This window comes from Mchenga conophoros, linkage group LG20, assembly GCF_057382185.1.
Source record: "Mchenga conophoros isolate Kocher_MC1m ecotype Shallow Benthic linkage group LG20, M_conophoros_male_GT1.1, whole genome shotgun sequence".
Lineage (NCBI taxonomy): Eukaryota > Metazoa > Chordata > Actinopteri > Cichliformes > Cichlidae > Mchenga > Mchenga conophoros.
The window spans coordinates 21,433,653-21,461,383 of NC_140545.1; the positions used below are offsets into that span (position 1 = coordinate 21,433,653).

At 42.7% G+C, this 27,731-nt stretch overlaps 1 protein-coding gene across 2 annotated transcripts; it reads right to left on the reverse strand.

Moving 5' to 3' along the window:
• Positions 1 to 1,775: 1,775 nt before the first annotated feature.
• Positions 1,776 to 27,731, reverse strand: ppp1r12b (protein phosphatase 1, regulatory subunit 12B). Of its 2 annotated transcripts, XM_085259988.1 has the most exons (12): positions 27,574 to 27,731; positions 26,225 to 26,315; positions 25,946 to 26,140; positions 25,752 to 25,827; positions 24,477 to 24,586; positions 9,928 to 9,944; positions 9,686 to 9,815; positions 8,116 to 8,220; positions 7,907 to 7,957; positions 7,723 to 7,773; positions 4,033 to 4,281; positions 1,776 to 1,850 (listed from the first exon to the last, which is right to left on the reverse strand). In XM_085259988.1, the coding sequence occupies exons 1-11, from the start codon at positions 27,591 to 27,593 to the stop codon at positions 4,147 to 4,149; spliced, it is 981 nt and encodes a 326-aa protein (XP_085116114.1). In that variant the 5' UTR covers positions 27,594 to 27,731; the 3' UTR covers positions 1,776 to 1,850; positions 4,033 to 4,146. The 2 variants fall into 2 exon arrangements, with proteins under 2 accessions (XP_085116114.1, XP_085116113.1); XM_085259987.1 differs by lacking the exons at positions 24,477 to 24,586; positions 25,752 to 25,827; positions 25,946 to 26,140; positions 26,225 to 26,315; positions 27,574 to 27,731 and adding an exon at positions 14,819 to 15,514.

The following is a 27,731-nucleotide window of genomic DNA, read 5'->3' on the forward strand; positions in this document are numbered from 1 at the left end:
TTAAAGCAAACTCACAATCTCTACACTTTGTTGCATTGTGGGTTTAGTTCTTAAATAACCATTAGAAGTAAGAAGTGCCTTCATACTGCAACTAATAAAAACATGACATCACTAATATTGAACTAGTAAATATAGCCTACAAAAATAACCAGATCAAAAACAGAAGCTTGGTAAAGTTCTGGTTTGTTAAAAGGCCTGCAGTACAGGCTTGCTCTGAAGCTAGGTGTGCCTTATAAATTGGCAACAAAGTCTTTGAACAACTGCAGACCTATTAAAATGGTGAGAAATCATTGCAGAATAAAAGAGCTGATAACAGTTTATATTTCACAGCGCTGCCTTTTGCTGATTTTTAAGGCCACCCAATTAATGTGAAGGCTCACAGAGCAATGATAACAAGGAAGTGCACAATTCTGGTGTTTGTATTTTAATCGCCTAATGACAGGAAGGCCAACGGGTCAGCTAAAAAAATAATCAGTGTACTCCTCTGAAACAAAACTGACTAGGCAAAATATAAAGATTAAAACTAACACATCCATAAATAAATAAATATATATCTATTAAAAAACAAAATATATACGGCATTTTCATTTGCACTCGGGGTGTCTCTCTCTTCAGGCATTCATTTGTTTTCAAAATGAGATACTAGCTCAATAAAAATATCCTCTTGGAAGAACATGCATTTAAAAAAGCAAGGCAGCTGAAAACACAAAAAAGGAAAGTGTGGCAAATATTAATATCATCTCCTCTGAAAGTGTACCATTTTGAATGTGTCACAGGACTGCTAATAACAGCAGCACTGTTAACATGTGCATGTACAAAGTAGCCTTTCATGCCTATTGTACAGTCTCCTTTAACAAGCCCACATATACATGTTACATTTTTTTGCATACTAGGTAAATTAAACTCAAATGTGTATTAGCTAATTTTTAAAAAGCTGAAAATTGGACTAAAATTTGTGTCTGATCTGTTAGAATGATAGTTTTTCCAAAGGTTTGTCAAGTGCATCACATTCATGCATCCCTGCAACTGTAGAAAAACACCCACAGATTTCCAAGGAAATCCACATCTGCGAGGCACTCAACTGTGGCGAGCAGCAACGGCTGAGTGACAAACCTGAGAATGTTGTCAATTGAAGCAAACACACCCCAAAACATGCATTTTATGATGCTTCACTATCTTTAGCCTATAGTGAAAGCAAGTCAAAGTGTTTTTGTGATAAGTTTTTAACGTCTTTAACGTCTCACATCATAATAAAGGAGAAAGCTACGGTTCCAAACAGTCTAAGTCAATGACTGTCTTCTCTTTCAAATAAAAAACATATTAAAACACGATTATGGAGTGCACAAGTAACAACCAAAGTAAAAGTGTCAAAATGTTATATGGCATATTATTAGGTACAGTAGCCTCACGCAATCTGATGCATTAGTTTGGATTTGAAATGTCAACAGTACACCTGGTCCCTATTTCATACACGTGACAAATATTCCTAAAACAAACAACATCTAATGAAGGAAAAAAAATTGTTGAAACTTTAATTTTAATAATGGTAAAATTAACTGAAGCTTGCCAACACTTCTCTTTGGATCTTCACAAGTACTAACAGGAATTACTAGGATGTTTCTGAAAATGCAACCAAACTAGCCTGTCACCATACAGTAACTCAGATACGAGTCAAAACCCGGGACCTTGTGGATAATGACACTGCTATTTCAGGGTTGGAGCGTCCACAGACACACAAGAGGAGCATCGCACATCTTTTTTTTTTATTTTGACAGTTTGCTGATGACTCGAATGAGAGCACCATTTTCATCCTTTAGTCTCTGGTTGTCTGACTTGAGCTCTGTTAAGACCTAGAAAAAGAGAGGGAGAAAACAATATTAGAAAACCAGGGAAATATACAGCTTTTGCTGTGTCATTTAAATGGTTACTTGACATCTTTGTGACTTAAACCAGGACTATCCACTGCAACTTTAATCACCACTAAAGTTATCTTTCACTGAAGTTTAAAGTCAGGCAATGAGGACATGCTCTACAGTACTTGATCATGCAGTGTGGTGTGACAGTGACAGTATGTCCTGAATGTGAAAAGTGACAGAGAATGAAGTCAGAGAGAAGGAAAGTGAGGGAGGGTCAATTCCCCAAATCTAGGTCATGTCTCTCATGAGAAGCAATGACTAAAAATAACCACCCTCTTTGTCAAAGTATTTCCCCTCTACTGGAGACAAACAACAACCTTCTGCGCTAGCTGGGACACGTTGAGTGAGCAGAGACATCTTACGTCAACATGTTCCTGCCCAATATGTTGAATATTAATCCATAAAGTGAGAGTGAAAGCCCCACTGTGCTGACAATCCTATGTTGTAAGTTAAAAATTAAATGATAGTTTGATAGTTTTGGAATACGCTAGATGAGATGACCAATAAATTATCAGCAGGCTGTTAATTTAGATAAGCGTTAATGAATAAAAGGCAAGCAATTTTCCTGTTAGCACCTTTAAAACTGTTCAATCTGTAGAAAAGATGAAATGAAAAAGTTGTGGTATTATTCATTAAACACCTGCTTAGACAGCATGAAAAATATTTCCAAGAATGAAGGAAAGCAGCGGTGTCCAACAACAGGCCTCAAGGGCGGGTGTTGGAGGTTTTAGATGTGTCCTTGATCCAACACAGCTGATTTAAATGGCTAAATTACCTCCTCAACATGTCTTGAAGTTCTCTAGAGGCCTGGTAATGAGCTAATCGTTTGATTCAGGTGTGTTGACCCAGGGTGAGATCTAAAATCTGCAGGACACCGGCACTCGAGGCCTGGAGTTGCCTACCCCTGCGCTATATCATATACAGTGAAATGTGTTTCACTCTCCTTGTGTCATGCACCAATAATTACACCCTCACAATCTGGCATTTTGTTTAAGCAGAAAAATTTCCCATTATTTACTCCTACATATAAGTGCTAGTGTTGACCCCTCCACCACCCCAGCCTCCACATGCAGACCCTTCTATGAATATTTAGTCACTAACCCCAAATTTGAAATAAAAAAATACAGTATTTGTAGCTAGTGATGAGCTTGCAGGCTAGATGCCAAACTGTAACTACATTGGACAAGAAAATAAATCAGTATTTCCTTGTTATTCCACACTAATTTATAGCAAGTCTACTATGGCTTTGTTTTTTTCTTCTGTAAGTAAAACAAATAATTTGTCAAGCTCTGCAAATATTAGTCATTTAATCATTAAATCGAAACATTTTGCAATAACTTTAACAAATCTTTGCTAAAGTTAATTTTGTTGTCCCTAAAAATCTTTAAACCATTATCAGACTGCAGGGTGTGTTTCTTGGGGTTTGATTTGATTAGCTGGTGAGATATTTCCATTTGTTTCCAACAGAAAATATGGCATACAGACTTTAGAGTAGAATCGATCCTAACTCTCAGAAAACAAAAAAAGGCCATTGGGCTTATTTCCCCAAGATGCCTAATGATACCTTTAATTTCACATCCACTGCTCATTAGCAAAATCATACAAAATTATTGGTACGTTTGCACCCCTGTCTCATCCAGTGACAAAGCACGTGTTCATTTTCAAGGCTAATGATCTGACACGTTTCATTTCCTTTGGAAGATTCAATAGTGGCTATTACCTTGGAAAACAACTTTGCATTGATTACACAGCACATTGCACAGGACTTGAATATGTTTAATTGTGAAAATAAAAGGTGCTCACAAGGTGCTTCTATTTTTCATGATGCAGAGTCCTAGGTGTTTATGCAAAATGGCAACCCCTATGTAAATAAATAAATGCAGCTTAAAACACAGTGTTCATTTCTAGCATGCCACACAAATCTACCTAAAATTAAACTTCAAATAAGGCTTTGTGACAACTGTTTTGGAGAAAAGGGGGCTTCAGGGTTGGTCTAGACCATAAAGGGGATTAGATTTTTTAAAAAAAAGTGCACAGGAGGATGCATTGCAGTGTGTGTGTGGGGGGGGAGAGGGGTGGGAGGAAAGCGTGAGCATCAAGAGAGTGCAAGACCTGCCTGAGAGGAACACAGCAGAGGTTGAAGGGGCTGTAGAGGCACCAGAAGGAAAGAGAAGTAGAAATTATGTGGCTGAGGAAGGGGAGAAGAGGAAGGGGGAAAGGTCTCAGAGGATCAGAGGTCCTCTGTCTCTGGCATTGAGGCCGTCTCAGAGAGGCGGGCGAGGACGCGAAGCATGGCTCTATTTTCAGCCAGGAGACACTCGTTCACTCTCCGCAAGGTCTGGACCTGAGCCAGAGCAGGGAAAGCCTGCGTACAGGAGGAGAGAGATACAGAGAGGGGCAGACAGAGAGAGCATGCGGGGAGCAGGCCATGTCGCACAGAGAGATACTCATACAGAGACTGCAGCCATATCCGCTCATACAGGCATGCACCCACACAGCAGCATAGACAGGGGAAATCAAAGAAGCAGAGCTGAGGGATTTATCAGAAATACTTACATAAACAAATATTTACACAACAGAGATATTTTGAGAGAAAATACCATAAGCTGCAACAAAGCGAGGAAAGTTATGAAGCCAGTTCAACTTGGATTTGTGCTCATCAAAGGTGGGCTTTATTGGGAAGAAGTGAGGTGTTGACTTATTATTATATTCATAGAACTGCAAAGAAGATGGAATAAAATTCATAGAAAGCTAAAAAAAAGAGAGAAAATAATGAACGCTGATATATTTTAGCCTTTGCACAAGAGCCTCTCCAGATAAAAGTCAAAGGAATGGAAATCATTCATTTCCTCCCTCTTCCTGGCCTGACTTTTTTGAGGTAAACCTCAATGTGGTTCGACATAGCTGTCTGTGGTTTGACACCATTGCTGAAGGTAAACCGCAGACCAGACACACACACATATACACGTTATTCAGGGCACTTGTGGCATTTCAGCCACCCAGACAGACAAGTTTGTGGAGGTGAATGTGGCAAAGCATGACATATAAACGAGGACACCCAGCTTCGCCTTGCGCACATTTATGAAAGCTGCCTGGTTTGGGGACTTTTCAGTTCATGCATTAAATATTCTCTTGGATTAAAACAGCGCAGTTTTTGGAAAGGTGCCCTTGGCTGTGGTGAAGAAAAGGACACAGTGAGCCGAGGATGCATAATGACCAGTATCCCTTATTACACTCTTTTAATATTGAGCTGTTTGATATTAAATCAGATCTGACTACACTCTCAGGTTCTAAGGGATCATTTCTACAGAGTTACTATTCATTAGGTTTAGAGGCTGTCAAGAATAATTGAGCTTTTCCATTTGGAATGTAAAACCCAGCAGAGTAATCTGACACTTTGAGTATTACCACATTCCCATTATTTTAAGAGGGAAGATGGACACACAGTGCTGTTGATGTGAAAAATCCATAACTAAGGCTAATTAAGTGCAGAACTACAGGGCGGGTAGCCCAAAAACCCAAAATGCACCCCTATTTGCAAGAAAAGTAACTACAGCAAGCAAAGGCGAAGATGTGCTGTTATGTATCATTTATAGGAACGGAGAGTAACCTGCTCAGGAATTCTGACACTTGTGGTCATTGAGTGTCACAACTGCAGTTTATTGATTTTGTTTATTTTATTGCATTTTTTTAAATAACCGCATAAACATCTTTTATTTATTTATATACCTCTTAAAGGCTACTGTTATTTTCCCTTTCCAGTAGGTGGTGCAATTTGATACTTATGTGGCAGCAATGAAACAGCTCCCCATGTGGAGAATCTGATACTTGCTAAAAGTGAAGGAGTGACTTTGTGAGAGAGTGCAAGGCGGTTCTCTGAGGTGATGTGCTCCCAAAGCTTTTACGCTCTAAGCTACTGTTGAGAGGATAAAAAGTCCAGATGTGTAAACATGCCCCAATCTCTGGCACAACAGAAACATGTGAGGTGATAGGTACGTATCAGTCACACCTCTGTATCATAGCAACCACTCACCGTCCCCCCTTCCCTGAGACAGCTTGCCCTCAGGGCTGGTACCCACAGCGAAACCGCAGTGGGGCATCCTGCTGAAGGAACCATGACAATACGGGGGTCAAACATCTGCTGCTTATATACCACGCCGCTGTTGTACGTTGGAATTCTGCATATGTTATGCAAACCGAATTCCCGAAAAGTTGGGTTTTATAAGAATAAAATGCAGAGATTTGCAAATCTCATAACCCACATTTTAGTGACAACAGAACACGGAAAGCATGTCAGTGTTTGAACTGAGACAACTTTAATGAAAAAAAAGCATCCCTTCTCCTTTTAATAATAGTCCATAAACATGAATTGAGGAGACCAGTGTTGGACTTCTGGGAGAGGAATGCTGTTCCATTCTTGTCTGATATATGGCTCTAACTGTTCAACAGTCCAGGGTATTTTTAGCTCCATGATGCACCAAATGTTTTCAGTGCAGGCAGCTCAGTTCAGCCCCTGGATGTTTTTACTACAAAGCCTTGTTGTTGTTGTTGTAACAGGGGAAGTAGGCCGTTTACCATTGTCTTGCTGAAATATGCAAGGGGCTCCCTGATTGTTGCTTTAAAACTTGTATGTACTATTCAGCAGTGATGATGCCTTTCCCTATGTGCAAACTGCCAATTCCATTTCCAGTCATGGCATGCTGTGTTCACAGACAGTAATTGAAGACATTTCTCTAAATTCTCTGAATCTTTTGATGATATTATGTACTTTAGATAGTGAGATATTCATAGTCTTTGTAATTTTAACGTCGAGAAACATTAACCTGAAATCACACATTTTGCAGACAAAGGTTGGTAAACCAATGCCATCGTCTGAGAACGTCTGCCGCTCTAAAATGCTCGTTTTTACACAATCATGTTACTGACCTGTCGCCTAATTAGTTTGCAAATTGTTCCACCAGCTGTTTCATTTTAATATCACTTAATTTTCCAGCCTTTTGTTGGCTCCATTCAGATTGTCTTGAGATGTGTTCCTGCCATTAAATTCAAAACGAGCTAATATTTTTAATGAAATAGGAAATCTTTTCTTTGTTCAATTGTGAATAAAATACAGGCTCACAAGATTTGCAAATCATTGCAGAGTGTTTTTATTGACATTTTACTTGAACTAGTTTTGTGTAGTTTTTTCCACAGTTTATTTTATGCTGGTTGGTTCTCTCGAGTAATCAAATTATAATCTTATCGTGTAGTTTGTAATTGCTTCCACATAAATTGCAGACCATTTTTACTCAGGCCTGACATCTCTTTGTAGTTGTGCCCTGTGTTTCTTTGTGAGGCAGAATACACACAGAGCAACACAGGAATGTCTCACAAAAGCAGGTCTTTTGCTCTTGGATAGGGTTTGGTATTCAGCTGGAACTAGGTCACAATGTTCACCCCAACAGTGGGATAAGTGGAGCAGGGGAGCAGCAGCACAGGCTCCTCCTTAGCCTGGCAGGAAGTGGCCCAGCAGAACACTGTGGGTAATGAGCCTGAAGCACTAACCTTCTCTCTCCTTGACTCCAAACCCACCTGGCTAACCACAACTCTGCAGTGAGCGATATGTGTGTTCTGCTCTGTAAAAATACTTTAGGTGTGCTTGATTTAGAATGAGTGAAAGGGGCTTGGCTGGAGGTACCGGCAAGGACTATCAGTATTATAATGTTTTTTGGGGAGAAAACATCAATGAGACAAATTAAGCACAACTTGTGTCTGAGACAAAATAGATGCCATTTAAGTGAGTACACACTGTTTTGCATGGACTGACCTTTAATTCCTCCTCCATGTCTGACACTCTTTTCTCAAGGGTTTGTTTTTCCTGTAAATGAAGAAAAAAAACTGAAGTAAGTTCTACTGGAAAAATGAGACTATAATTTGAAGTAGACAAGGAAACTGATTGGAAAGAATGCAAATATATGTAATATTATCAAGGAGGTTGTTAAGACACTTACCCTTTTTTCTGATTCAAGTGCTGAAGATCTTTCAGATATTGTGTCGTGTCTCTAAAACAGGGGTAAAGTTATTGGGAGAAATTTATTAGAAGAACTGGTTTAAATTTTAATCATGACTTCACTGAAGAAGTAAAAAGTCAAATCTTTCTTCAAGCACACAGGAAGTGAAGGGATGAATGTGAGTTTTCTGTAGAATGGGCCAAAGGTACCTGAGTGACTTTCTCCAGTTGGGAACGTATCTTGGCTAGCTCTTGTTTGCTCTCCTGCAACCTGGACTTGAGTTTTGCATTTTCATGCAAAGCTTCTGCATACATCTAAAATGTTAAGAAAAGGACAAATATAGGAATAGATTTGTTATAGAAATTCTTAGTATTTGAATTTTGATAACCAAAATATTAATGAAGATACAAAGCATAAAAGGAGTAACAACAGACAGTTTAAGTTGAACCACACAACTCAAACAATATGTAAGATCATCGGTTATATTTACATAAATACAGTTTTTTTTCACAATAGCAAAAGCTTTTTCAAAAAACCCCAAACCTAACACAACGTTACTTCTTTTGTTTCTGACTGTGACGGGACCAAACTGAGTGTGCATTTTTTGTTGATATCTGATTATGTTTAACCTAAAAGGATGATGGTGATGAACGCTTATCACAACTGTAAACTAACTGTAATGCCCTTCCTGATGCAACCCCAAAGGAATTTGTGCCTCCTCCCAGTAAATGTGTAAACCAGTAGACTATGGAGCCACTTTCGACTTGGGCATGGTCTCCGAATTTCAAGGAGGGGGAAGGGGGGTCTCTGTCTCTGTCGGTCTTAAAAATAATAATGTTCGCGTATGTTTATGGTTAGGGTTAGCATCACCTGTCAACATCTATTTAAGTAAATGTAGTAAAAGTACATATAGAACTGTTAGCTTCTTCAAAAACCTTACATCTTCAAGTCTCTCCATGTTTCCTGTTTTATTTTGAAAGCTCTGGTGTTTCCATGTTCAGTGTGTTTAGTTTTACTTTTCCCTGTGGCGTCATGATCATTTTTGTCAGCTGTGTCTCCTCAGGTGTTTCCACTTCCCTCATTACCCTCCTGTGTATTTAAGTCCTCTGTCTCCCTCTGTTCTTTGTTGGTTCATCTGTCTGTCTTCATGTCAGGTCACGTCAAGTCACAGAGTTTTTGCCTCCCTCTGTTCAAGTCCGTGTTCATGCTCCTGTTTGGTTTATTTCATAGTTACGTTGTCACATGTTCCTGTTTAGTTTCATGTTCTTGTCTCTCGTCATTGTTTTCACAGTTAGTTTAGTTTTGCCCCAGTTTAGGTTTCAGCTTACTTTCGCCTCGCCTTGTTTTTCAGTTTTTTGTATCAGCCGCATAAGGGCTCGCTTTTTGTTTGATCATCAGCTCATTTCTCCTGTGTCTGTTTTTGGGTCCGCTCCACAAATACAACATCAATCCCCGCCATGACAACATGAAGTCAACAGTATTGCCACTCTTACTGTATAGTGGCATTGCAGGTTCATAGTTCCATATACTGGTTTGATGCAATCTCAGTAAGACATACCTTCATTTCTGCAAATACTTGAAGAGGGAATATTACAATAGCAAAATACAATTACAGGTCAGAAGTTCCTTTCTGACACTCCCATCCCATGAAAGCCCAGTTACATTACTGGGACAAATAGATACAATGTGCATAAATATAAAGGCAAATTGTATCCAGGACTGCAGCTTTGAATCAGTAACATTAGAATGTGTTTTTGAAACCGAGGAAAGAGTTACTACCTTCTTATAGTCTTTGGCAGTGGAGTCTTGTTCCTGTTTATTCAGTGCAGCCAGCCTTGCCTCTCTGCGTGTGTATGAGCTGGTGCGGCCCAGTGACTTGTCTGTAGCACTCTCTCCAATGGAATCAAATCTAGAGGCAACACAGCTCTTAGCCAGTCTGAAAGGCAGCTTTATTTACAGTGTTTTTTTTCCTCTTACCTGTTACAGTTCTGTAATACAGAAGAAAAAAGCCCAAATCTTACCTTGACACTCTGTCATGCTGAAAAACAAGGAATAAGGCATGTTAGTTTGACTAGCAGCATGGAAACATCACACTGTGAAAATATTCTGTCACGGTTAGATCGAGTCCTGTTCATTTGATATCACCAAACAAAGGCTTGGCTGAGAAATATTTTCCATTTTGAGACAGCAGAGAACAAAAACAAAACTTCCAGTTGAATTATCACAACATGCGGCTCATGCTTTTATTACATCCCAGCTGGACTATTGTAACTCCTTATATGCTGGAGTTAGCCAGACCTGCCTGGCAAGGCTGCAGTTGGTCCAGAATGCTGCAGCTCGTCTTCTGACACGTACTAAAAGATGTGAACACATTTCCCCGGTGCTTGTCTCTCTTCATTGGCTTCCTGTCCACTTCAGAATTCATTTTAAAATTTTATTGTTGACTTGCAAAGCCCTGAATGGACAGGCTCCCGGGTATTTCTCTGACCTCTTGCAGACTTATACCCCCTTTAGATCTCTTAGATCAAGTGATCTTTTGCTTTTAGCCATACCAAGGTCGAGGCTGGTTCATAGAGGCGATTGGGCATTTGCAGTCGTAGCGCCTAAGCTGTGGAATAATTTACCCCTATACATCAGGTTATTTTATTAGGTATGTTGTATTCTTGTACAGCACTTTGGTCAATGCTCCTGTTGTAATTAAATGTGCTATATAAATAAATAAACTATAAACTATGTTCGGACGCCTTTGGTCCCAGATGGAAGAAGTGCATGTAGAAGTAGGACACAATTCTCCCCAACACTGCTCTGACAGGGTTCGCAGAGGTCAAACCTCCCCGGTGAGCCTGTTTAATCTTTTGAAATACGCTGCTGCAATGAGCATGCCTGCAGCACAAATATGACATAATGACATCAGAAGTCAAGTATTCCTTGCATGACAGGCTGCCATCTGACCTCAGACAACAGTCTGATATCAAACTGTCCTGGCAGGTCCCTGCTTTGACTAGCCCAGTCTAAGTGGCTGCCAAGTTGCCTGTTGTGATCACATTCTGTGTTTGTTTCCACTTCACCAAGCAGCCTGGGCACTGTGCGACATGAGGAGTTGCGTATACATACTGTTCTTTGGCTGTATTTGGTTTCTGTTTTCAGAAATTACGTTACCTCAGAGATGTCCCTTTTAAGGGACCTATTTTTTATGGCTATTGACTGCCTTCCTGCATTACTTCATAGTCATGTGAAAAAGAACGTTTACACTATGGGACACTATGCAGTTCTAAGTACGCCTCATGATCCAGTAGCTTGTAGAATCACCTTTAGCAGCTGTAACTTGAACTAACTGTTTTCTCTATGAGTTTATTAGTCTCTCACATTGTTGTGCAGGAGTTCTTGTCCAGTCTTCTTTGCACCGTTGCTTCAGATCACTGAAGCTGGACGGTACCTGTTTATGCAAAACACTTTTAAGGTCCCATTGCGTTGTGTCAATCAGTTTGAGGTCTGGATTGTGACGGTGCCATTGAAACGCCTTGATTCTGTGCTTCTGTTTCAGATTCGTTGGCATGTGTGGGATCATTGACCTGTTGTATGACCCAGTTTGGGCCAAGCTGTAGCCGTCAGACAGAAAGCCTCACATTTGGATGCTGCCTTGTTCTTTTTTTGAAAGAACGAGCTTTCTCCTAGAAACCCTTAAAACAAAACCCATACGTCTTCAGTTGTTTTCAAATAGTCGATACCAGCTATCATACTGACTGAGCCTTGCATTGCACTGGCCTGTCCAGGAATTTCACCCCATATTTAATCTCCATACTTAGTTTGTCAAATGACTGCTGAGAGCCCTAAACAAAACTGAACTAAACAAACACTTGCTGCCTTCAGCCGATAAATGTGAAATTTTTTTCAATGTTCATATCAGACTGGAAACAACAAGTAATATAGTGAGAGAGGCTGCCATGATGTGAGACCAGCTTGATCCGTGATCTCTGCTGCAGTCTCGTAAAACTTCCCTAAATTCATAGATTTGGAGTTGATCTCCAGCCAGGCAAAGAAATCTTTAAACACCTGTGTTTAGAAATGTTTGGCAATAAACATCAAGTGTGGTGGTCTAAGCTGTTTGAGACAAGAAGCAGATGTTAAAAGAATGATTTAGAAAAACAGTATATGTTAAAAGCAGTGGGTATTCCTGCATTCAGATTTAGTGAGTTAAGAGGAGATTTTACACAGCATCGTAGGAGCTGTTCCTCAGCAAGTGTTTACATAACTGAGCCACTGCTGCCTGTCCTTATGTGGTCATGTGCTTCAGCTGAGCTATCCAGGAAAAAACAGACCTCCCTGACCTCAGATGAAAAAGGGCTAAGGATGGAGTGAAGAAGAGCTCTCACTCACTCTGATCTCTTTGTGCAATAGCAAGGAGATTCCTCAATCAGATTGTGTAATCATTCATTAAGCAGCAGGTTGTAAGAATACATTTTCATGAAGCCTGCTTTTGGAGATATGAACCAAACTGTACGCAAACTTATTTCACACTAAAGGATTAGGAAATTGGGGAAATTAGGCTTTTTTTAAACTTAATACTTTAAACCTTGAGTGGGCCCTGTGGGGATTACACTGCCAGATTTTTGGGGAAAAATGAGCAAGTCCTTATACGACCAATAAACGCATAACATCCGCATTGAACTGAAGCCAGAAAATGAGCCATAGTTTGAATTCTACTTGTGATGGCAGCTGCACCAATCTGATTGCCTTGTTAGGAAAAATTGAGGGAGGAAGAAGTGCCACATGTAACTTAGCAAGGCAGAGCAGAAGAAGGAGGAGGAGATGAACAACAGTGTGTCAGACTGGTGAAAACAGCCTCAGAAACAGTGTTGGCTTTACCATGGGCACCCAGTAAACAGAACCGTTTCCAGTTTTATTAGCTTGCCTGGATCAACATCATCAGAAGTATACACACGCAAGCCACCTGCATGAGCTCACTGCTAGAGCGTATAAATGATAATGCTAACGTCAGCCAAGACAATCATAATTAGCAGACTCTTCACACTCATTCTCACTGCCTTCTCTTCCTTTCCACTTTCTGCCACAGCATCACTCCTTTAGAGCAGGCTAGTTGACTACAGTAGGAAAATCTGAGCTACACCAGTGCAAATGACACTACACACACATAAACTCATAAAAAAAATCTTCCGCATTCACTCACCTTTCCCTACTTCTCTACAGTGTTAACTCTTTACACAACATCTCAGAGCTCCAGGCAACCAAGAGTATCTTCCTTGTTTTCAAAATGACCAAATCAAATGAGGAAATGGGTTCTTTTTCTTGAGTAACAGTACTTGGAAACATTACTGCCTATTACGACATGTGTTACTATCGATGCATTAATTCATATGTATTACGATTACATTTAGTGAGTCCTACTCAAGTGGCCTATCTCTTCACACAATAGCATCACACGATAAAGCAAATGTGTGAAATTATTAATGGGGGGACTAATTTGAGTCTTTGCTTTTCGTGGAACATCAGGTAATTTTTTTATCTTTCTGTGGACCTGCAGAGATTTTTACAGGAAAAGTGTTTTGGATCTAGTGCAATTACTTGTTTGCATATTCAAGCATGTTTTAATTTGAAATAAACCTAGTGGGCTATGATTTCTGAATGCGGGGGAATGGAGAGCACATATTTCCAGAAACATAATGAAGCAGAAGTAGCAGAAACTATCTGATCTGACTATCTCAGCTATCCTAAATTCTTCCTTCTGTACAGCACGTGGCTTAATGTGCTTACTTACATTTCACCACTGTGAACATCTGCCAAATGTTGAGTGTCTGCCAATAATGCAAATGTGTTCCTGTTGACTTTGACTTCCTGCTGCACACAGCTGTAACACATATTACATTGGTACAATTATTGCATCAACCTGACTCCACGGCTTTTTCTCTCCCAGGAACACACTGCCAATTCAGATTGGGCTGGCTTCATGGAAAATTAAAGCCAGAGTTTCCCCGGCAGAGAGAGAGTGACACTTGTTGAAATGCGAGCAAAAGAATCCAAACATCCACCAGAGGCATTCGCTGCTGGCAACAGTGCAATAATAATGAGTGTGTCTGTAGTGTTGCGTGACATTACTGTACGTGCTTCCAAACAGACAGGATCCCATTGTGTTTGGTTTTTCCCCCACTCTATTCTTTCTTTCCCTTTAAATGTGCCTGTCACACAGAGTTCAGCTCAGTCTGATGCACTGACATAAACAGTCAAACTACGCCCGTGAGAATAAGCCACTTAGGCAGAAAAAAAATAACAGGAAATTACAGAAGGAATGCTTCAATCCAAAAGTCTTTTCCAGAAAATGTGGTCAGACTCTCAGCACTTCAGAGCAAATACTTGCCTCGCTTTCACAAGCCAGCAAATAAGCTGTGATAAGTGTCTGAAGAGTTAGGCAAATACACATTAGTAAATGAACTATTAGCCTGTTGATCATATAATGATGTTTTTTGTTTAACTGTTAGTATCCCAACAGCAGATGTCCAAACATATATACTGCTATAATATATATCTATATATATCTATCATTCAAAGTAAAAAAATCTAATAAATTAACTGACAAATTCTTTACCTAGTTGTCCGAACTCTTAAAAAGCTGCTTAATGATGCGTCCAGTTGTCTTAGATGAATCAACAAATCAGCCTGGTCTAAGGATTAGTCATCAACATCTACAGAAAATACTATTCTTTCTTTGACTTTACAGAGGGGTCATACTATAAAGTCCCTTTACAGATAAATAAAGAGTAAGATAAACTAAGAGTTGTGATATTAAAGTTATTTAAAGCCACTGGAATAAATTACCAAAAATTGCTACAATATCACAAAAAAGTATCACATTCAGTTTTTCCTGCAAAGGTGCACCGCTCTAGAAATGAAGCTTACTCTGTAGTTTTTTTCTGTAGGGGACGGAGACGATGGTGGCGATTCTGTCAGTGACTTCCTGGTGCGAGTCAGGTCCTTGGTGCGTGGGTAGTAGGATGACATCTCCCTCCTCTACCCCGGACAGGCAGATCAGCTTCTACTGTAACATTCACCGAGGCCACCACCAGATAACAGCTGCACACACGCACAGATTCCCTCAAGCAACAGGGACACAGATGTCCATGACCGTGCTCCTGGGGAATCCTCAGCAACAACAGGTGTGTGTGTGTGTGTGTTTATATGTCTGTTTGGTGTTTCAGTGCAGCCACAAACGTCCCAGAAGTGGACACAGTTGCTGCTAAATCTGGAAGGATTTCAAATGTGCAGTCACGCCTTCTTCAAATCTCAGGCAGTTAAACAACAAGCAGATAAAAATTTTAAAAAGAACCACAAAACAAAACAATCTCTGGAGATCTAAAGAAAAAGAGCAATTCAATGAAGAAAGCAAACGAATGAGTATCCCTTGTTCTGCTCTGTCAGCACTGAAGTCCGCTATGAAATGCACAAAAGTCCAAAACAAGACAAGAGAGAAAAAGTTTGTTCCCTTTGCTGCCTCTTCCTGAGTTCCCCAAAGTTATACACTCTCTGCCATCTCCCTCCCTCTCCTGCTCTCTCTCTTCTGCTCCTTTCACTATTTGGTCACCCTCTCGGTCCCTCTGCTTCCCCAACCCCCAGCCCCCTGCTTCTCCCGGCTCTCTTCAGCTTTGGCAGCTTTCTGTGGCAGCCTGCCAGAGGCTCTGCTATGGACAGACTCGGCACTGAGGGCTAAAAATTGTCCACCGATGTGAAGAGGGATAAGAGGAGGTGGAGCACAAAGCCAGAGTCAGGAGGGGGCTGAAGCAATTTGTGTCCTGGTAGGTCAACCTGGGTATCACCTGAGGAGCCATCAACAACTGTAAAGTGTCAAGTAACTCTGTGCGCCCTACAGTGTGATGGAGAGGGGACGTTGCCAGTATTAGTGCTACACAGTGTTAACACAGAGCACTTGTGACACATCTCCTCTTCCTGAAACAGAAATCTTGTTTCATTTTGCCCACAGCCGCATTGATTTTAGTTTTATTTTTATAAACCTGCCTATTGATAGACAGGTTTATAAAAAGTCAACATTTTATTAAAGAATAGTTGGACATTTTTGGGGAAATATAAATTTTGGCTTTCTTGTCAGAAGTTATTTGAAAAGACTAACTGAATTCTCAGACTTGTGTGAAGGTACAGCCAGCAGCTTGTTAACTTGGCATAGCAAAAACGCTCGAATAAGAGAAAAACTGTTCGACTGGCTCTGTTCAAAGATTCTAAACCTGCCTCCCAGCATCTCTCAAACTCTCTAATTAACATGTTACATCTTATTTTGTTAATCTCTTTTCTCTCTGGTTGTTAAACAAACAAAATTTATTTTTTAACTAATGAGGCTCAGCGGGGACAGAACCAAACAGTTTTCCCTGCTTTTCCCTGCTAAGCTAAGGTAATCCAGCGCTGGCTCTGACTTCATGTTGACCATACAGGTGGTATCAATCTTCTCACCTAATTCTTGGCAACAAAATGAACACGGGTATTTCTCAAAATGTCAAACTGTTCCTTTAAACAACCCAGCAGTAACCCCTTAATTTCATAGTCAGCTCAAGCTGGCTCATTGCTGTCTTCCTTTTATAGTGAGGTACGCAAGCGCCTCACGGTTCTCTATACTTCCCCATCCTTGCTCAGGGCAAATAGATAGAAGGCAAGATAGGACTGCGAGAAACTGAGCACAGACACAGGGGAGAATCAAAGAGAAGCGGAGAAGCTGATGTGTTGTGGCCTTTGGTTTAAGGCTGGAAAGTCACCCAGACTAGAAATCTAACAGGTCTTAATTTCCCAACCCAAGTACCATTGCCTGCATCTCTAACTTTTACAGTGCTTGAATTTTAAGGACAAATACCATGGATTGTAAGTTCTAACAAAACTGATATTGGAATTAGGTATTAGTTAGAGTAGTCTAGCAGTATGTTTACATTAAACATTCTAACTTGGAGACCCTCTGGAAATAAGACATTAAACTACACTGGCACTGGTTTTGGATAGTTGTGTTGAGAATCTAGCCCAGCTGGAGTTCCTTCTGTCTGATCCTCACCCTTAGCTTTAGGATATTCCATATGGGATGCTATGCTCATGCATTTTAGTAAAGCAGAAAATAAGTGGCTACCAAAGATCCCCTGAGTGATAGCAGAAATGTGGAAGTTAAGTTTGGACTACTACTCAGATCAAATTTCATAATGTATTCCAGGATAAAAAGAGGTATGTTTGAAGCGGCATTCTTGCTATCTCTGCTTGTCACCCTTAAGTACCAGAATCTCTATGTTGTCTCACTCTTCACCTGTCTTTTTGTCGGTTGTTGGAAAAAATCATAAAAAGAACTGCGGAAAATCTGTTCCGATAATCATGGAGTCACGCAGAGGTCGACTCTATTGATGGGCAGCCTGTCTAGCTTCTGGTAAAACCTCACTGCTCTGTATGATTATCACAGACAGATATAGTACCTGCTGAGATACTCTCGTATTACTGACAGATCTCTGTTTCAGATTCCAGCACAGGGTTACAGCCAAATCTCTGACCTGGAGTCAGCTCATATGGACACCACTTTCCATTCATACTGTATTACACCTAGGACATTCATAATCATCTATTATCAGGATACCGTCTTGTATAAGTCAAAGCCTTGTCATCTATGTGTCCCCTTTGCTTCCATTTCTCAGATGGCTAGATTATCTAAAGTGAAACTTAATAAGTGAATTGACAGATTTTACCCAGTAGGAGTAATTAGTGATTAAATTTGTCAGTGCTTTTGTCAGGGGTGTTTCACTGATAGCATGCAGGTGGAGGGAGAACAGTAATAGTTAAGAATTTAAAGGAGAAAGCAAAGCCAATCACTCTGAATCCAAGGGTAAGATTAAACAGAGACCATCTCAGTTTTGCCCAATATGGTATGGAATGCTGAGACACCTCAGCCATGTGATGTGAAGAATCAAAATGACTTAAAGAGAGTGGGGGGCTGGCTATCCAGACTATCTTTCTGTGAGATATTATCCAGCACTTCTAGTTACGGTACTCTGTGAACACATGCTCGACATTTGTGATTGCAGTAGTTCTTAAAATATTGCATCAGAGATCAGAGCGCAGCTGCCTTTGAAGCACACTCAGCTTTCAGGTCAGGGAGGAACAGAATATGAACATGAAACAACGGCGCCAACAGATATTGACTTGCACACAATATTTAAATTAGAGTGGTGATGCATTTAATACATTGTCATGAATGCCAAAAAAGAGAACCACTTTGATTTTGTGAAGCATGAGAACTGATTATCACATTTTTAAGTTTAAAATCATTCCCAAGAAATTTCAATGTATCACACAGGAAAGCTTTGTAAATACTGGCCTCCTCTGGAACAAGCTATGGATGAAAAATAGATTAGATTATCCTTTGACTCCATCTAGTGGTAGATGGTTAAAATTTTTGTGAAACCACCTGTCATGGTTCTCAAGATCTGGAGAGGTCGTGGTGTGTGTATTGTTTGTCTTAACCTCTCCCACCAGGGCGGAACTGGACCTTGGTTCCCCGCCTCTGAACCCACCCTGAACACACACCTGTGGCTCATTCACACTGATCCTGGCAGACTACTTAAGATGGCAAGAGAGGCTGCTTCCTCGCTGGATCGTCACATTACCAAGTGTCAGTGTAGTGTAACCTATGAAAATGTTCCTTTGATCCCCTAGAGTTTCCTCCTGACTTTGTTTTTTCCTCTGTGTACAGGCCTTCTAGACTCCCTGCCCGTCTTCCCTGCCGTCTGGATTTCTGTGGATGTGTGTGAGTGAGCGTGAGCTTCTTAGTGTGGACATTTTTGAGTTACGGATCGAGTGGAAGAAGAGCGTGTGTGTACCCCCGTCTTGGACCTTCCCTTCGGACCTCGCCCTACTCCCTGGAGCCCCGTGTTATCCGTTCCACTGTATATATGTATATATTCTCACTTGGTGTCACATTTCAAATAAACCCTCACCCTCTCTCTAAACTTCAGAGTCCTGCGAGTGAGTCCTCTGCCTACTAATCTGTGACAGAACGATCCAGCCACTATGGACTCAGCGGATTCTGACCCTGTTCAACGGGCTCTCCTCACTCAGGAAGCCCTGCTGGAGCGCACACCCCTGGTAAGCTCGCCCTCTCCGAGCGTAAACCCATCTCCGCGTGTAAGTCCCTTTCCATCTCCGAATCCCCAGGCCGCTGCTGCACCCCCCGACCCTCCCGCTGCCTGGCTAGAGGCCCCGGGGAGGACGATGCCTAGCCCCGAGCCGTTTACAGGAGAGCTGGAAAAATGTTCGGGTTTTCTTGCCCAAGTCTCCCTGTTTTTCCGTCAGCAGAACAGGACGTATGCCAGCGACGGTGCCCGGTGTTGTGCCAAAAACTGATTGTCTGCCAAAAACTGATTTCCGGTATTTGCCAAAAAGCGATTGCTCATATTTAAAGTGCTATAAGTAACTTGTTGGGCTATAATATGTTAAACATATATCAAATGCATCCCTTATGGATGACATAAAGTCATCTTGAGCCACAAACAACATTCGTGTAGCAAGATACAAGCCGCAATCAGTTTTTGGCAGCGACTTTTATATAACCTTTATTTATGCAGTAAAAAAAATCTCATTAACATTAAAAATGTATTTTGTAAGAGTAAGTTGCCCAACAGGACAGCAGAAATGGCAGCAAATATTACAATAGTTCTGTAAAAATATTTTAAGTGGGGATAAAGGACCGGATTGGTTATAATGTAAGTACAAGTTGTAAAGATACTTAAAAAACAGATAATTTTTTAATTCTTTATGTAACCCCTTTGTATCCCCTGTTCACCGAAGTCTATTTACGAACATACGTAAAGATATTACACATAAAAAATACACAGAAACACTGGAAATCAGTTTTTGGCAGACAATCACTTTTTGGCACAACACCGGATTGCTTTCTTTGTTCAGCTATTACGAGATCGCGCGCTCCAGTGGGCTCAGGCGCTATTGAAAACCCTGCCGAATATCTCCTACCTCGACTTCCTGACTGAATTCAAAAGCGTGTTTGAAAGGGATGGCGGGCCCTCTGCTGCTGCACAGCGTCTACTAAATCTGAAACAAGGTAAACGCACTATGGCTGACTTCTCGGTTGACTTCCGCATTCTCGCTGTAGAAACCGGGTGGAAAGAAGAGGCAGTAAAGGAGGTTCTGCTCAACAATATTGCGGAGGATTTGAAGGATGAGCTCATGACGAGGGAATTACCATCATCTCTCAGCTCATTAATGTCCCTGTGCATTCACGTTGACGAGCGCCTGCGAATGCGCCGTGGGACGCGCCACTCAGTTTCCCAGAGTGCTCCGCTCAGTGTTGGGATTTTTGCCGGTAGTGCTGCTTCACCACAACAGCCGGCCTCGGTGGATGTGAGCCCCGGCGAGGCAGAGCCGATGCAGATTGGACGTGCCCGGCTTACACCAACGGAGAGGCAGCGCCGTTTCATGGCTGGTGAGTGTTTATACTGCGGCCGTCACGGACATTTCATCGCCGTCTGCCCCGCACGAGCAAAAGGGCGTGCCCGCCAGTAGAAACGGGGGTACTGGTGGGCGAAATAAACATCTCTCATTCCCCTCCTCATCTTTTGTTACCAGCTAAGCTCACTGCTCACGCCACCACTCACTCACTCAAGGCTTTGATAGACTCAGGGGCCGAACAGAGTTTTATTGATGCATCACTCGCTAAGAAACTGGGCCTAACTATTGAACCTCTGCCCCATGCTCTTCGAGCCTCATCTCTGAACGGACAGCGTTTGCCTGATGTCACCCATGTTTCTGAACCAGTCACCCTGTGTTTGTCTGGAAATCACACTGAATTAATCAGTCTGTTTGCTTTCAAAGCTCCGCTGACGCCTCTGGTTCTGGGCTATCCATGGCTGTTGCAGCATAACCCACTGATTGATTGGCAGGCGGGCTGTGTGTCTAGATGGGGGGAGGGTTGCCATATGACTTGCTTAAAATCAGCCATTCCATCCATTGGCTCCTCCGCATCACCCCCGCAGACTCCTCCGGACCTAACAGCAGTTCCTTCAGTGTACCATGAACTAGCGGAGGTGTTTAGTAAGGATCGTGCCCGTTCCCTTCCCCCACACCGGCCTTATGATTGTGCCATTTACTTGTTACCAGGAGCTCCGTTGCCTACTAGCCGACTCTATAGCCTGTCACGGCCAGAAAGAGAAGCCATGGAGGAGTACATTACTGATGCTCTGGCTGCGGGACTCATTCGGCCATCTACCTCTCCCTTGGCATCAGGATTTTTCTTCGTGGACAAGAAGGACAAGTCCCTCCGGCCATGCGTTGACTATCGGGGCTTGAATGCAATCACTGTCAAGAATAAATACCCGCTGCCCCTGCTGACCTCAGCGTTTGAGCTTCTCCACGGGATGAAAATGTTCAGTAAACTCGACCTCCGCAGTGCTTACCATTTGGTTCGCATTAGGGCAGGGGATGAGTGGAAGACTGCCTTCAACACCCATCTGGGACATTTTGAATATCTTGTAATGCCTTTTGGATTAACAAATGCCCCGGCAGTCTTCCAAGCCCTCGTAAATGACGTCCTCAGAGACTTCCTCAACCACTTTGTTTTCGTCTACCTGGACGATATACTCATCTTCTCCAGGTCAGTGTCAGAGCACGAAAGACATGTCAAACTGGTGTTACAAAGATTGTTGCAAAACCGCCTTTTTGTCAAAGCAGAGAAGTGTGAGTTTCATGTAACCACTGTTTCTTTCCTTGGATTCATAATTGAGCAGGGAAACTTGAGACCGGATCCTGGAAAGGTCAAAGCGGTTTTGGAGTGGCCCACACCCCCAAACCGCAAACAGCTTCAACGTTTTTTGGGGTTTGCAAATTTCTATCGCCGTTTCATCCGTGACTTCAGCAAAATTGTCTCACCTCTTACTCACCTGACTTCCCCTAAGGTTCCGTTCCAGTGGGGACAGGCAGCCGCGGAGGCGTTCATTCATCTGAAACAACGGTTTGCCTACGCTCCCATCCTCTCCCAGCCGGATCTCAACCAACCTTTCATCGTGGAGGTGGATGCTTCGGATGTGGGTGTGGGGGCCGTCCTCTCTCAGAATACTGAAGGTAAACTCCATCCATGCGCTTACTTCTCTCGTCGGCTTTCACCCGCAGAGCAAAACTACGATGTTGGTGACAGGGAGCTACTCGCCATCAAACTGGCACTTGAGGAGTGGCGGCATTGGCTAGAGGGGACGGCACAGCCTTTCATTGTGTGGACCGACCACAAGAACCTCGCCTACCTTCAGGCAGCAAAACGCCTCAACGCACGTCAAGCCAGGGGGGCGCTTTTCTTCACCCGTTTCAATTTCTCCATTACTTACAGGCCCGGGTCCCGAAATGTCAAACCAGATGCTTTATCACGTCAGTTTTCATCCTCTGAGGGGGATCAGGAGGTGGCGTCGATCTTTCCTCCGGGCTGTGTCATAGGAGGCCTCACTTGGGAGATTGAGTCAATGGTGCGGCAGGCCCAGCGTACCGAACCTGATCCGGGGACAGGACCCCCGGGGCGGCTCTACATCCCTTCGTCCGTACGATCCCAGGTGCTCCAATGGGCCCACACTGCAAGATTCTCATGTCACCCTGGAATCCAACGCACCATTGCCTTTCTGGAACGCGCCTTCTGGTGGCCATCTTTAGCCCAAGATGCCCGAGAATATGTTAAAGCCTGTACTACCTGCGCCCAAAATAAGTCACAAAACACTCCTCCCGCAGGCTTACTTCATCCACTCCCTACCCCGGGTCGACCGTGGTCACACATTGCCCTCGACTTTGTTACTGGACTTCCACCTTCGGCAGGTAACACAGTAATTCTGTCTATTGTCGATCGCTTCTCTAAAGCAGCACATTTTGTAGCATTACCCAAGCTTCCCACAGCCCTAGAGACCGCCCAGCTGCTTACCAACCATGTGTTTCGCCTTCATGGAATTCCCTCTGACATCGTCTCTGATCGTGGGCCGCAGTTCACATCCAAGGTATGGAAAGAATTCTGCTCATCCATTGGTGCCCAGGTCAGTCTCTCTTCAGGGTACCATCCCCAAACCAATGGGCAGATGGAGAGGCTGAACCAGGAACTGGAAACAGCCCTGTGATGCGTGGCCTCGACAAACCAAAACACCTGGTGCTCGCATCTAGCCTGGATTGAGTACGCTCACAACAGCCACACCTCCTCCGCCACTGGAATGTCGCCTTTCGAGGCCTCGCTTGGATATCAGCCGGCCCTTCTCCCATCTGTGGAAGGTGAGCATCTCGTTCCCTCTGTGCAGCACCACCTCCGCAAATGTCGGCGACTCTGGCGAGCTACCCGTGCCGCCCTCCTTCGAACCAAGGAACAGAATCAACGGCTAGCTGACCGTCGGAGGTCGCCCGCACCCACCTACACACCGGGGCAAAAGGTATGGCTCTCCACGAGGTTCGTCCCTGTCCACACTGAGTCTAAGAAACTCACACCCACCTTCATTGGACCCTTTACCGTCGAGGCTGTTGTTAACCCAGTCTCGGTCCGTTTGCAGCTCCCGCGTAGCATGCGTGTCCACAACGTGTTCCATGTGTCTCAGTTGAAACCACACCTGTCCAGTCCTCTGTGCCCTCCTTCCAGGCCCCCGCCACCCGCCCGGCTCATTGATGGCCTGCCCGCGTATGCCATTACGCGAATCATGGACTCGCGGCGCTGTGGACGGGGAGTTCAGTATCTGGTGGATTGGGAGGGCTATGGCCCGGAGGAACGCTCTTGGGTCCCTAGGTCGGCCATCCTTCACCCGGGTATGGTCCGGGATTTCCATCGCGCCCATCCGGACAAGCCTGGTGGGTCGCCTGGAGGCTCCCGTTGAGGGGGGGGTACTGTCATGGTTCTCAAGATCTGGAGAGGTCGTGGTGTGCGTATTGTTTGTCTTAACCTCTCCCACCAGGGCGGAACTGGACCTTGGTTCCCCGCCTCTGAACCCACCCTGAACACACACCTGTGGCTCATTCACACTGATCCTGGCAGACTACTTAAGATGGCAAGAGAGGCTGCTTCCTCGCTGGATCGTCACATTACCAAGTGTCAGTGTAGTGTAACCTATGAAAATGTTCCTTTGATCCCCTAGAGTTTCCTCCTGACTTTGTTTTTTCCTCTGTGTACAGGCCTTCTAGACTCCCTGCCCGTCTTCCCTGCCGTCTGGATTTCTGTGGATGTGTGTGAGTGAGCGTGAGCTTCTTAGTGTGGACATTTTTGAGTTACGGATCGAGTGGAAGAAGAGCATGTGTGTACCCCCGTCTTGGACCTTCCCTTCGGACCTTGCCCTACTCCCTGGAGCCCCGTGTTATCCGTTCCACTGTATATATGTATATATTCTCACTTGGTGTCACATTTCAAATAAACCCTCACCCTCTCTCTAAACTTCAGAGTCCTCTGCCTACTAATCTGTGACACCACCATTCGCCTCTTGGTGTGTGTGTGTGTGTGTGTGTGTGTGTGTGTGTGTGTGTGTGTGTGTGTGTGTGAGATTACAATTAAAGTGGCTAGATGTTTTCCACCTACCTTTGCAATGTAGTCTGAGCCTTCAGTGTCAAAGCAGGGCCGTCTTTGTTGAGTCAGCTGTGCTGAATCTGCAATGTTCTGATTTTCATCTCTCCACCATCTCTCGCCAACTGGACATATAAAGGAAGTGTGTGTTTTTATTATTATACTAGATCAATACTAATAATGGAAAATAAAGACGTGCTGTATGATTAACAAACTGAAGGCTAATGTTCAGATTGAGGTCTTCGTGAGCCTGAGCTCTCAGAGCTCAAAAACTTCTTAAACATTATCAACTCAAAACCAAAAAAAGTGATTTCATTCCTTTGATAGTGTTTTAAAACACAATTCATGTGCTCTGTGTCTGCATTTTGTAGCACAGCCACTCCCAAACCCCACACACACACACACACACACACACCAGCCTTCCATGAAAGGTTTTCTACCAAACTGTACTACTGTACCATGTAAGTAAAGTTTATTTATATTGTGCTTTTTATAAACATAAGTCACACAGCACTGCACAACAGTAAAAAAAAAGAGAGAAACATAATTAATATCAATAGAGACATGTGTTAAAATAGAATCATAAATAGAAATCAAAAATAATAAAAATAGGGGCGATCGTGGCTCAAGAGTTGGGAGTTCGCCTTGTAATTGGAAGGTTGCCGGTTCGAGCCCCGGCTTGGACAGTCTCGGTCGTTGTGTCCTTAGGCAAGACACTTCACCCGTTGTCTACTGGTGGTGGTCAGAGGGCCCGGTGGCACCAGTGTCCGGCAGCCTCGCCTCTGTCAGTGCGCTCCAGGGTGGCTGTGGCTACAATGTAGCTTGCCATCACCAGTGTGTGAATGTGTGTGTGAATGGGTGGATGACTGGATATGTAAAGCGCTTTGGGGTCCTTAGGGACTAGTAAAGCGCTATATAAATACAGGCCATAACAACATAAATAACAAAAGAATGTCAACTGGAGGCCTGATTAAACAGATAGTAGTTACAGGGTAACTTTTATCACATACTTCACTACCTACAAAGTACATTTTTACTTATTTTTACTTAAAAACAAAAAACAACAGTTTTTGTTAAGATGTTTGAAATGACATTGAAAGAACAGTCCTGAATATCAAAACTGTCCAGAAATCATTAGGTGGACTAACAGTCTGGATCATAGTGACCTGCTAGCACATTTTTTGTTGTTGATGTTGTTGTATTATATTTTATGGAACCCAGAACAAAACATATGGATCATGAAGCACAACAGAACACGACAATCAAAAGAAATCCGGATGTTTTTCTTACCTCTGAAGGAGCTGTTGCAGTAAGGTCGGTGCGGAAGGTCAGGCAGGATTTCTAATCTGGTTTCAAAGTTACCCTCCTGCACATTTGGAGTAAAATAAAGAAGAATACAGAGATAAATCATAAATTTCACCTAAAGCTTCAAATCAGCCACATCTGAGGCAGAAAACGATTTCTGAATAATTCTGTCTTGTAACCTCATCCATTTGGCTCCAGTTTAGACTGACATCAGTTGTTTCTGTGTACTCTGTAACTCCAGGCTGAACTCTTCTATCATCTGTTAAGCTCATCCGCAGACAGGACCTGTCCTCCAGTCTGCTGCTATCCTCATTTTTTCCATCTTCCAGGCTGCTGATCTTCTGAGCCTCTTTCAGGTCAGTCGGAGTCATACCCTGCAGGATATTCACACAGCTTCACATATATGAACAGGTTGTTAAATCTTTCAAAATCTAAACGTGTGTCAACCATTTCAGTACCTGTGTTAACCTGCGAGTTTGTCTCGCATGGCGAGATTTTGCTTTTCTCTGAGATTCTGCTTCTTCATCCCTGACAGGGGTCAGATACGACCTGGGTCAGGAAAAACACACAAATGCATAGGTGTAATTAGTCTGCACGAGGCCACAGTCATACATATGAAGAACCAATGTTTTAAATTGAAAAATGTAAAATCAAATCAAGTCAAATGGGACATTAAATTTAGTATCTAACTATCTAGGTATTATTAACAAAACAAAGCTACATATATGAGCAATAATAGACTATTTGCATTACAAACCTTAACAAATCCAAAATCTACTCACAAGCTTCCGAAATTCAGTAAAAATGTCTAGTATTAATTGTACACGGCATAATAAGATAAAATCAAAAACATTCCATTATTATGTGGCCTTTATGTGACCCAGTGTTACAACAGCAAGTATGTTAAGCTGCTAACACAGCTTTTCTGTGATAGCTGAACACACTTCTGTACTTTTTAATTGTCTGTCCTGGCATTCTACTCTACCCACTTTCACAGGAAATCAGTGAATCAACATGCTCTGAAAAGATGCAAGCCTGATATCTATGGCTGTCTTCGTAGACACAAATAAAAAGCTGAGCAAGCATCGGTGGGGAGGCTCATGTTTTACCCACTGAACTGCTAGCACTGCCTCTGCTATGCTTTTACTGGTATTGATCTTTCAGTTGTGGAGTCACCCTGAATGTTCACTGAGATTCAATGGGCTGCTCGGCACAGCAGCACAATGTAGTCTATGCAAAGTTCAGGACTTGGATACCATTAATGTGCATAATTCTACTGACTGATAAAGAAAATAATCAAGAACAAACTAATTTAGAACCCAGTATAGCAGCCATCTCTGCTATACTGGGTTCCAGAGGCGAATGCTGGAAAACCAGTATTATTACATGTTTTGCATTTCAGTTTTATCCACCCACTCTTAAAAGCGAAAAAACTGCAAATTATTCCTCTCAGGCAACATACTCAAACAATTTCTTTTTAATCAGCTAGAGAAGTTAGCAAGAATAACAGCCTTAAGACAGTAATTACTAATGTACATTTTTTAAAAAGCTAATCAAATAGATCAAAGGAAAATATGAATTTTCAGCCCCCTATGCAACAATCCCAAGGCTCACATCACATTAGTTCTTAGAGGCCTGCAGCACCTGCACAGAGTAGCATAGTTACTCTACATTAAGATAACAAACATCAGGCCTTGGAGCCTTGCCAAAATGGTCGCTTGACAGATTGATAAATCTAAAAATGAAAATGGCTAAATAAGACTCCATGAATAGACCAGCATGACTCAGCCCCCCCACTGAAACCTACCTGCTAACAAATGCTTGCATGGTCCCTGTGGAAGGTCAGAGACTGAAGAACTGAGACAATGCTGCAGGGATGAGAGGGAGAGGCTGGAGAAAAAAGGACTCTAACTGGCCAGGGTGAAGAGAGAGAGAGGAAGAGAAAAGGAGGGGGATGGGGGCACT